Source organism: Vicugna pacos, chromosome 4 (genome assembly GCF_048564905.1).
Source record: "Vicugna pacos chromosome 4, VicPac4, whole genome shotgun sequence".
NCBI classification, from domain to species: domain Eukaryota; kingdom Metazoa; phylum Chordata; class Mammalia; order Artiodactyla; family Camelidae; genus Vicugna; species Vicugna pacos.
The window spans coordinates 24,892,442-24,904,654 of NC_132990.1; the positions used below are offsets into that span (position 1 = coordinate 24,892,442).

The window sequence follows — 12,213 nt, forward strand, 5'->3', positions numbered from 1 at the left end:
ACAATGTATATATATATATATATATATATATATATATATATATATATATATATATATATATGTTCATGTATAATTGAAAAATTGTGCTCTACACTGGAATTTGACACAATATTGTAAAATGATTATAAATCAATAAAAAATGTTAAAAAAAGAAGGTGCTGAAGAGGAGAGAGAGGTGTCAGGTTATGCAGACATAGCCCACTTTACAGTGTGAGTTAATTTCTGGTTATTTTCCTGCAAAACAGATTTTGCTGTTGCTTATTAGCCAGAAACCGTTTTATAAGCTGACCTCCTCAGCTTAGAATGTTTCTGAGAATGTTCAAGTTCCCCCATCCACAGGGCCTGTGAATACTTTTTTGCTCTCTAAAGTCCTTGCCTCTTTCAGATCTGGTGTCTTCATCCCACCCCCACCCCTTTTACCCAGAGCCTTCGGTTCATTTTGTTAAAAACAGCAGCTTCCATGACTGATGAAGAGACAGGGAGTGAGAAAGCAAAGGCAGTGGGACACTATAAGGTTTGAGATCTCTTGGAGGTGTTTGAGATCTCTTATAAACTGAAGAGACACGGAGGGACTTCTCAGTCTTGTGACCTATTCTCAAGTAAGCTTGCCTCACAACTTCGTACCAAACCAAAAATGAACCCTGCCTACTTTGCATTCAGCCATTGTGACTAACCTCGAGTTGAAGTGCAGATATTCTTAAGCAAATGATTGTTTTCCTTTGAAATATGTGTTCTTGAAAGCTTTGCTGCATTCTTAATTGAGACTTCCTCGTGACTGAGAGTCAAAATGTTTTCCAAAGGAACAGCTCTCTGATGTGGCATTTGCTAAAAAACATTGAGAAAATGTCTTTCAATAGCAAAATCTGTTTTGCAGGAAAATATCCAGGAATTAACTCACTCTGTAAAGAAGGCTATGTCTGCATAACCTGACACCTCTCTCTCCTCTTCAGCACCTTTTGTTTTATGGGAACAGGGGGTCAGTTCAAGCCTTCCGAAATTGTTTATAATCTCAGTGATTTCACAAATACTTTGCACCTTGAAGGTGGGAGAGGAAGGAAAAAGAAAAACTAGAAAGTTCTTACGTCTAATCACATTAGCCTAAAAAAAGTTGGTCCTAGGTGCACACCTGGTAGACATAACAAAGTTGAAATGCAGGCAAACAAATCAGAAGGACTTCAGTGGAACTTGGAATAGATTTTCTCTAACCATCTGGTTCTACTGCATAAGCTTTTACAAAAACTTTAAGGTTTTTTTTTCTTTTTTTAGAGGGGTTGTGGAGTGGGGAAGGGGTACTACAATTAAAACATAATATTTCTCAAAATAAGAAGGCACTTGGTTGGGGCTTGGAAATACTTTTTTTGTATTGGATTTTTATTTAAATAATACTTAACTTGATGGGCTTTGAGAGTCAAAACAGTTCTCTGGATATTAAAAATCCTAGTGTTTGTATCCTTTCTTTTTGTCTAGCCTCTTGTCTCTCCCTGCCAGTTTTATTACAACAGCTACCTCCACGGTCTCCCAACTTCTAGCCTCTCCGCGTGTCTTCCTTGGGCCCCTGTCTTCTGACGTAACACTTATCAGTTTCACTTTTCTAAGACATCCATTTTCAAGAGCCTTCCCTGTTACCTGGGGTTTCAGGTCTGAATCTGACCCCCTAGCGTCCAGGGCTCCCTGCAGTCTGGCTACAAACCGCGAAGGCAGCCTTATCCCCTCTGTTCCCTGCCGGGCCTTCCCTCCTCCCGCCTGCTCGTCCGCTCAGCCTTCCTGATAAAGGCCTCTGCTTGCACTGTCTGAAGTTGCCTGCGTTGTTTTCCTGTTTCCTCCCTCCAGATCCTTCTGACCCTGGAGCCCACATACATGTAGAATTTACCATTGATTCTGTATCTTTTGGTAGCTAATTCTACATAGCTTGGAGTGATAGACACTTCTGGGATTTACATCTTGTCTCTTCAAGAAGGTTTTTTAAATTCCTTTGTGTCAGGGCTTGCTTATGTTATCACACCTCTGATATTCTCTGCAGAATCCACCAGAAGTAAGTACCTAGTCAATACAAAATATATATGTTGATGGACTGATTCACCCATTCGTGAAGTGGGAATTACATGGTTTGTAGTAAACGCTTTAAATCCTGTCTTTGCAGAGATGACGTTAGCCTATTTTTTTAAATAACATTATTTCAAATACACTTAAATTTTCCCTTTAAGTGCAGCAAAAAGTAGGATAAGTGATCAGTTTTCTCTTTCCATTAGATTCTGTTGGAGATGGGTGAGACTTTGATTCCATCGTGAAATCTGTACGCAATGCAGCTTCGAGAAGGAGGTTATCACTTAGATGGCTCAATTGAGAGGCGTGAATCAGTAGAAAATGACCTGCGAGAAGAAAAGAACTCAGATTTTCAGAAGAGAGGACCGGGGGAAAAATGTGTAACTGCTTATACAGATGGGTTTATGGGAGTAAAAGCACTCAGATAGCTAACAAGTAAATGACAGAGTCAAGTTTTCAAAACTTGGTCCTAGAAAGTTAAACCATAGGCTTATTTTACCCCCTTAAAATTGAGCCATCTTTTCCACTAAACAGTACTTTCTTTTCTTCCTGCCAACTCTTTTTCTTCTAAATAAACTCACGGGGGGTGTCCCGTTACCCACATCATGGAAACTGGTCAGGATTCGACAGTCTCAGAAGTTCCTTCCAGCTTTAATAGTTCGTGTTTCTGGGATTGCTTTGAGTCCCATCTCCATGGTGACAGGATGGCTGGGGATACGTTTGTAACATCAGAGCCATTGTGTGTTAAGTTCACAAAGTTGCTGTGAACCAGGCTTGATTGTAACTCCATGAACAGAAGTAGACAGAGAGAGAAAAAAAAAATTGGCTCATTCTATTTCTAGAACCCCCCAGCCCATAAATTCTCTGTAGGAGGGTATCAAACTGCTGAGTATTACATCCACAGAAAGAGCATTTGCAGGCCGCACGGCCCTCGGGAAGCAGGGCAGCCGATGGAAGCAGCTGTCGTTAGAAATCAGTCATTTCAAGGGTTCCGTGCGTGGCTTGAAGCACCATCCAGTAATCACTTCTGACTGCCTGCATCAACATCTTAAGGGTTTTGAAACTATTAATATTTTAAGATGGCAGTGCTTGTTTATTCTTAAGAAGAGAAGGGGCAGGCCAGGAAAAAATGAAGTCTTGGATCGCAACTCCTAAACCAGTTTTTGTTCAGCCCTTGCCTAACGCAGCTTACTTTTTTGTTACAGTGTTTGCATTTAAACGGAATCATCATTGTCCAGGAACAATGTGGTCTTTTAATATTATTTGGGAGAACAGCACGCCTTCAGTGAGTTGGTTGGGAGCAGTACAATAGCTCACTCGGGCTACTGCAGCCTAGCTGCAGACATGTTAATTAATATATTTCTCTGACACCTAGGTGATTGAAATAGCAATTAAAGAGTAATTAAAATGTTTACTTCTTGTAGGAATGTCAACTAAGATGTGGAATATAGCAATTACCTGTGACGGATTAGAGGAAGATGATGAGGTCTTTGAAGTAATTCTGAACTCCCCTGTGAATGCCGTTCTTGGCACAAAGACAAAAGCTGCAGTGAAAATTTTGGACTCAAAAGGAGGTATTCTTTTGATCCTCATCTTGAAATCAGGAGCGGTCCTGGCGCTGTAGCTGCTTGCTTTCAACAGCCAATGTGCTTGATAACGCCTTCAAATCAAAATGCTTAATTTCTTGTCAAGAAAGCAACCTCAGTCGTGATGTGGGCCCTTTATTCTGGTTTCTGCTTCATGTGGTTTTCCTCCCGCTAAGAGCGATCATTTGAGAAAAGCAACAAGTCAGTGCCTGGTTGTTGCTGTTTTTTTTTTTTTCCTCCTACCCGTTTGTTGTTCTCACCAAGGGGGAAACAACGTCGGTGAGAATCTATCGACAATTATCCCCCCACCTCAGAGTTTGTAGGGCTGTAATTATCTTCCTCTGTTAAAGAGAGCTCTTAATGCCTAAAATTTGAGCCCCCACTGTAGTGTGACCAGGAAAATTCGGAGAGAGGAAGGAATCAGAGAAAAATAGGTGTGAAAGATGCAGCTGGCCTGGGGTTTCAGGAGCAGCTGGAGAATATTAATGAGTAAGCTTGGGTTGCACAGCCAGGGAGGTCCTGGGTAGTACGTGCTGGAGAGCAGCCTGTGAACCAAGTAAAATAAGGACCACCCGGTGGGGGGAGGGTATAGCTCAAGTAGTAGAGCACATGCTTAGCCTACACAATGGTCCTGGGTTCAATCCCCAGTACCTACTCCAAAAATAAGCAAACCCAATTACCTCCCCCCACACAAAATAAAGTAATTAAATAATACAATAATAAATAAGTAAAACATTTAAAAAATAATCCAAGGACCAGCTGAAGGCTTTGGTACTCTGAGTTTTCTTCCTGCCAGATACCTTCTATGTATTTGTCTTTTTGCATTTGGCGAGTCTCTGGTAACCATGCCCGGTCTTACAGCCCCGCTTTACACCTGCCTTGCCCTGTGGGCCGTGTGTTTTTCTTACCTGAAAGTTATTATCTTTTCTTCTCTTTCTCACCCTGTAATAAAAATAGCCAGTCTCCTCCTTCCTTTACCATAGTTAGATTTCCACAATCTCTCCCCACCTCCTTTCCTCACCAAACTCATTTCTTTTTCAGTTGAATTTTCCGGTTGCCTGAAGTACATAGATAACACGGAATACACGCTTTACACGTGAAGTATAAAATATCCAGACAAGGCTTCTGGGTTGAGACTTTTTTTCATGCTAATTGGCAGTATTTCTAATTAAAGTAACTCCCTTAAGATTTACTGGGTCTTTGTTCAACAGCTGAATGCTCTTTTTTATAACTACTGTTTGATTTCACTGACACCTTCAAACAATTCCAGTTTCTACCTCTAGGAGATTGGGGAAAGGATGAACACTTTAAGGTGTTTGTGGAATGATACTTGAACAGTGAATAAACCTTACACATGGAGGAGTTCTATACTATGACGTGGGGCTGGTTCCCAAGTAGACGGGATGATTATAAAATCACAACAGTGATTTTCATTTGCGGTTGGTGAAATCAACTTCATGACTTATAATCACCCTGTAGCTGTACAGAAGGGCACAGCTTTCCTGGATGGAAACTGATGAAGAGGAAAGGAGTTTCTGGCAAATGGCAGAAAGGCAACATCTGGTGGGAAAACCATCCATCTGGGTTTAATGACGAGCCGCTTCGGAGGCTGTGTGGATGTGATCGCTTATCTGTTTGTGTAAAATGAGCTGACCTGCCATTTTGCATGCCCCCAGGACAGTGCCATCCTTCGTATGCCTTCAACCCAAACATGCCCCACGCTCGGGAGAAGGGCATTTGGCGTCCGCTTACCCCGGGGGCTTCCTCACCTGCTTCTGGTTCCTTTCATCTGGAAGGAAGACCCCTTCCATCTTCCAAGAGGCCAGCAGTCACCAGGGGAGACACCCTGCGGGGCTCTGATTCTACACATCTTTCTCCAATGAAGCTTAGAACCCGAGGGAATGGCAGAACAGTAAGGACGGGGACCTTCTCGGATTTGATGGGTGGAGTGCGTATTAAAAGAATCAGAAGATCTTATAAGTGTTCTGAAACACTGAGGAAGCTGTTCTGATTCTCACAGTGAGTGTGGGCCACAGTGATTCTCATGGTTCTCTGGACCATCATGAAGTGCCTTTTGTACACAACTATCATAATGCTGCCCCACTCTATTAATTGTACCAACTGAGGTGATCGATATTCTGACTCATCCCATGTGATTTCTGCTTTGGTTCCTTTTGTGATCACGGAAGGTAGAGAATGACAAGTGACCCTAAAATAGAATGAGATTAAGTGATCTACTTGGTGTGGAAACCATGGCTTTGACCTTATTAGCACAGCATTCTAACCAGGTGCATACTCATGAATGTGTGTAAGTGTGTGTGTTTTCTTGGACCTCTCTATACTATAGATGTGCCAAAAAAAATAAGAATGTCTTTTTTTTCCCTAACTAGGACTCAGAATAGATGAGTCAACATTGATCAGTTGTAATTAAGTCCAATGATTTTTTAAAATTCCAACAATTTGGGCATGAAAAATCTTAAAAAAAGAAAAGTATTAAAATTTTTCAGACATTAAAATGACCTTACTGGAAGGATTTTACCTTGCTTCTAATTATTATTCAAGCCAATTTTGTTCATATTTTGTTCTCTGTTGATTTCAGGTTCATCCATCCTATGTTTATAGAAATGGAACAGACATCATCTATAATGTAAGCTTAGTCTGAGAGAATTGCTAAATTTCTTTATTTATGGATGCAAAATATCTAGTGAAACTATCTTTTGTATATTTTATGTTTATATACTTCTCTTAAAAACCTGTTTTGAAATTTGTTTTAGAGGCTTGGGTGGTCAGAAAAAATAAAACTCATCTTTTTTGCTCTGATCCAATTTTTTGGATTGCTCATTTTTACAACAAATGTTGTTATTTGCTCTCTTGATGTTCGTTTTTTTCTTTATTGTTGTTTGTTGATTTCCTCAAGTATCATGGAATGGTTTCCCTGAAACTGGAGGATGACAGTTCCCCAACTCACAAAAGGAAGGCCAAAGTATCCATTATTAGTCAGCCACAGAAGACAATCAAAGTGTGGGAACGGCCTCAGGCAGATAAGGAGGAATCCACAGCCGGCTCACACTTCCCCAGACAGGTATGAAAATCTCTTCACTTCCTATTCACCTCTAAGCAAGCTGTTTTCTGGGCCAGAAAACAGCCTTCCAGCTCGGGGAGAGTTTACTCAACACAAACGCTCCCCAACAGACGATGAGCTCAAAGAGGTAAGAGTGTGATCAAGTTACGTTAAGTCAAACCTCAGTCTCCTTTCCCTCCCACAGAACCGGCTGCCCTCATTTCCAAAAAACTGCACGCTGGAATTAAAGGGACTCTTCCACTTCGAAGAACGCCTCCGAAAGCTGTATACGTGTGATGGGATTGCCTGGAAGTCTTGGAGCCCCCACACCAAGGTGGGACACAGGCTGAGCAGCCACGTGCCAAGCACTGCCCGCAGCAGGCCCTGTGGTTAGCTAAGACAGGGGCGTGCTCCGTGCACTCCTGCGACGTCCTGCCCGCCCTGTTACACTTGGAAGGCGGAGAGGAGAAAATGGCCAGTTAGTGTTCTGAAAATCACAACACACATTAGTTACACAGTACAATTTAAGAAGGTGTTTACTTATTTTATTCAAATAGATGAATCCACTATTATTCTTGGAGAATTTGAAACTTCTCTTTAGCACTGAGCTTCTGTGATACAAGCTTTGATTTAGGTGAATTAAGAAAACTCTACAATCAAGAGCATCTTGATTACTAATATTCATTAAGCACTTGCTACATTATTTCATGAAATCTAAGCTCCTATCAGTCGTAAGACTCACCATTATTTTATGAACCACCAAGAAGAAAGAAAATTTTACTAATAAAAAAACCAAATATCATAATGCCCATACTTTTATAAAACTAAATCATTGCTGACTTTAGCAGTCTGTTCTGTAGGAAGCCATTGCATTTCTCAAAGTGGAGAATTGGGATTAGGGCTGACCTCCTTTCTGGTGACAAAATTACTCACGTTAGAAGACTCATAGGAAGGACTCTATATGCTGACAACAGACCCTAGATTGTAAGACCATTGTGTTGTGAACACGGCCACCTGTTTTTCAGGAGGTGGAAGAAAAATCCTGCCCAGCTGGGTGGCACCATCATTCAGGCTACTGTCACTTTGTGATCACAGAACAGAAAGTCACCTGGAACACAGCTGCCCGAGCTTGCAGGGAACGGTAAGAAACCCTGTTTCACATTTGATTGGTGTTTCTTGTCTAATTTTTCTATTTTCTCATGAAACTGTAGGGCTGCTTCATTGATCTGAGTGTTGAGTATGTAGTATCTACCTGGCTTTGTTTTAAGAGCTTGGAGGGAGTTCTGTAGTTGAGGATGGGTTTGGGCTGACCTTAACAATATATTTTGACTTAGTTTTTTTCTGATAAAGCTGTGGCATTGCCACAGTTCTGTTTTTTAGCCTCCCTATCTTAAACTTTTGGAGAAAGTCAGAAGGAGATTCTCTGAGTCAGCAGCATTGCAGATTCTGTTATTTATTTATTAAACAGGAATTCCTGCCCACTGTTTGAAAATATATAGCAGTGAAAGGTCTTACAGCATCAGACCTTTGACAGTGTAAGATGCATTGATGATTACGAAAACCAGACAAGTTGCACAAAGGGTGATTGGATAATGGAACACTCGATGAAGAATGACTTGTGGTCAAATAATGACAACAAGATTTATCTAGTCCAGACGGACTTTAAAAATGCATGTATAACTAGCCTTGCTTTTTGCCTACCTGGATATTATCCAACACAATGCGATTAGACTAATACGCTGCACGGCTGGAAGTTGAGACCAGATATATCCCTGGTGGATATTGGTCAGATCTTACACTTCATTTTAAAAAGTTAAAATTTAAAAAATTAAGTTCATTCTAAAGACACTATTAAGAAAATGAAAGGGCAAACCACGTTGGGGAAAAGCTATCCGCGGATCATTTATCTGATAAAGATAAGTACAAATCCGTAAAATACAAACAGCTCTTACCAATCAATCATAAAAAGACAACTAGATTTTAAAGAAGCAGATGACTTAGAACCTTCACAGTAAGGATATACAGTTAGTCAAGAAGAACATGAAAAGGGGCTCACCCCCATTAGACATCAATGAAATGCAAGTTAAAACCACAGTGAGCTACCACTCCACACCCACGAAAGTAGTTAAAAATCACAAAGACTGACAATGTTGTAGAGAAAGTGGAATTCTCACTTACTGTTGGTGGAATGGTAAAATGGTACAACTGCTTTGTAAAACTATCTTGCCATTTCTTATAAAGTCACATGCATTTGCCCTGTGACTTGGTGATGTCACTCCTAGATATTTACTCAAGAGAAATAATAATATATGTTAAAAAAAAAAGACGTTGGTAAGAATTTCATTAGCAATCTTTTAGATAATAGGAGTTGGGATCATTTGTCTTTTGTTATTGATTTATAGCAGCTCTTTATATGTGTTCTATCAAAAAGGGAATAGACAAATTTTCCTTTTTGATAAATCAATTTGCAAACAATAAAATGGAATGAACTACTGAGACCTCCAATAATGTGGATATATCTCAAAAACGTTATGTAGAGAGAAGAGCCTAACATAAAAGAATACAGATTTTATGGCTTCGTTTATATGAACAGGAAAAACTGATCTATTAGTTGGTGATAGAAAAAAAAAAACCCCACTTATCTCTGGCAGAGATTATGACTGGAAAATAGCACGAGGTAAGGCTCTGGAGTGATGGAACTGTATTCCATCTTGCTGGGTGCGTCTTTCATGGATACATAGACTTGTCAAAGTTCATTGAATTAAATACTTTAAAAATTATACATTTTATTGTATGGAAATCATACTTAGATTTTTAAAAAGCTAATACAATATTTTAAAAGTGTATTTAAAAACTGGTCAAAGCAAACACCCTTTCCTCCACTGTTGTAGATCATGTACTAAATATAAGAAAAGGTACCATAGAGGTTAGTCAGTGGTTTTCACATTTTTGTTGATGAGTTTGTTCTATGAAGTAAGTTAAAATATTTCTGAAAATCTTATAATCATTGTCTAAATATTTATACTCCCATAATGCCATACACTAGAGGAAAATTAAGACATTCTCTCACCAAAATAACCAGATCTTCTTTTATTTAGAGTTTATCTTCAGGCATTGAAAGCGCAGGTAAGAATAGCAGCGTAGGTCTTTTTTCCTCCTTGAGGAAAGAGCTTTGACGTGGAATCCAAAGCTCTCTGACCTAGAAGGGAGAAGATTGCAATGTGCTACAAGTGGGAAGATGGTTTTGCTACCGACAAAAATAAGGGCAGGTGTGGAAGTGCCATTATACTGTAGCCAAGGTTACTCCTGCTGGGACTTGTTGTTAAGAGGTAGCTGAACAGAGCAACAGGACCCCCAGACCTCAGGCTGGGAAGCAGCCTTATTGTTCATCTTCCAGAGGTGCTCCGTGGCAGTGCAGGTGACTTGGCAGGCTCACAATGAAGCGTTAACTGGTTCTTAGTGTTATGAGAAAAGTAGGGACAACGCATATGGAGTGGTGTCTTTCCGTCCATTCATCGATGGAAGATTGTCATTTTTTAGAAGAGCTGTTTGTTATTCTGAGACTATGATCTTCTAGCTTTTTGGTGTCAAAAATCATGTCTTATGAAATCATGGCAACTTAAGGTAATGTTGTTGATGTCTTCATTGTTGACAACCCTACATTAGTGCCCCAATATCTTTTTTTTTTAACTTTATTGATCCATTTAATTGCAGCTGGAGTTTAAATGGTGAATGCAAAGAGTAGTAAGACTAGTCATAAAGGAGTCTTTATATATCCATTAATATTATACCCTTCACTCATCTCAGGGTTAATTTAAGGCCCAAATTAATTTAAAAGCCTAGCTACTTTGTCATGCACTTGGCCTAAAATTTTATCTGCGACTTGGTTTTAAGTATGTTCACACCATGACCCTTCTACACTGGCCTGACCCAGCTCTACATGCCTCCTTGCCAATAAAGCCTTACTTTATATGACGCTTCATAGTTTACAGAATCCTTTAACGTTCGTTAGCTTATTTGCTCCTCCTGTCGCTTCTGTGAGGGAAGCAAGTATTGTTATCTACAGAGAGCACAGAGATTCAGTGAAGCACAATCTCTTACTCATGGTGAATAAAGCAAATAAATGGAAAAGACAGGATTTAATTTTCTATTATACTCCCCCCAAAACCTCCAGAAGCATAGGGGCTGTCTCATCTCAGGTGTTTTGACAAGCACACCTATTGTAACTTTGTGTTAGCTAACCTAAAGTAGGTTTCTAAAACTATGTGTTAATAATTGTGTATCTGTGACAGCAAAGAGACAATAGGTTTTTATTAAGTTATGGATCCAAAGTGGTTTTTTTTTTTTTGAATTGGAATCAAAGTAACCTTGAAGGGCAAACCTAAGATATAATCAGGTTCTGAATTTGTAGATTCATTCATTCAACAATTTAAAAATTTTTTTGGTACTTATTGTACTAGGAATGTCTAGATGAGACCAGATCACACTTTTAAGTATTATCCCCCAGTATTGGCCACTCTTCCCAGGAACTAAATTATTCCTCATTTATCAGAGAGCTTCAGAAGAGTAGACACCATAACTCTGCAGATTCAGCTGTCCTGTACAACAGCTCAAACCCTTAAACCCCGCATTTAACATCAGCAAGGTTATAATATAATTCTGATCATTCCTTCCCACATCTCCTTTCTACAAAGCTCTATCAAGAATGTGAGAGTCACTGAATGTAAATTACAGAATTGAGCCTTCTTTGAGTTGATCTCTTACTATAGGTCCAATTAAGAAGCTCTCTGGACCTAAATGTAACAATACGAGTTACAATATTTGTTGGTAGCATATATAAGAACACAAATGATATTAAGAAATAGTATAGACAGATTATTTTGTTCTGGAATAAACTATTATAAAATCTAGTATAATAGTGATGGAAAACTTCCATCTCCTCTATTAATTCAAGGGGATTAGTGAGCATATCTAGCAGATCAAACATGTTATGAGCAGTTTCAGAACTAATTTGTTCAAATTATTTCAAAGTTAGCTTTATAAACTCTGGTTTCAGGGAATTGTTTGAAGTGGTAGAACTATGCCCATTTTTTACATGTAAAACTGAGAAAGCTTTCTGAACAAGAAAAAGTTTTGAGGGGGGCAACTGGAGTTTTTCCATCATTTTTATAAAGTGACTAATTATGTATCTATCAGAAATACATCTATTTCAAATTGCATGTTATCTATTCACCATATTGGTCCAGAAATTAAAGCATTTATCAAATACCATTTCTGATGGTATTCCAGGATGTGTAAGAGGATGTGGTGTGAGATTTTAAAATATTATGAACTGGGGGAGGGTATAGCCCAAGTGGTAGAGCACATGCTTAACATGCATGAGGTCCTGGGTTCAGTCCCCAGTACCTCCTCTAAAAGTGAATAAAATAAACCTAATTACCTCCCCCTTAAAAAATCAAAATAAAGGAATAAGGAAAGAAATAAAAATGTCATAAAAAGCTTTTAATGTTAAAATTTTAATTG

At 39.2% G+C, this 12,213-nt stretch overlaps 1 protein-coding gene across 4 annotated transcripts in view; it reads left to right on the top strand.

Moving 5' to 3' along the window:
* FREM1 (FRAS1 related extracellular matrix 1) overlaps positions 1-12,213 on the top strand; it is a 175,955-nt gene that overhangs the window by 155,070 nt on the left and 8,672 nt on the right. For all 4 annotated transcript variants that reach the window (XM_072959410.1, XM_072959409.1, XM_072959414.1 and 1 more), the window contains 6 exons: positions 3,468-3,617; positions 5,306-5,541; positions 6,229-6,276; positions 6,547-6,711; positions 6,896-7,024; positions 7,716-7,831. In XM_072959410.1, the coding sequence (XP_072815511.1) occupies positions 3,468-3,617; positions 5,306-5,541; positions 6,229-6,276; positions 6,547-6,711; positions 6,896-7,024; positions 7,716-7,831 (844 nt within the window). The remainder of the gene's footprint in view (positions 1-3,467; positions 3,618-5,305; positions 5,542-6,228; positions 6,277-6,546; positions 6,712-6,895; positions 7,025-7,715; positions 7,832-12,213) is intronic.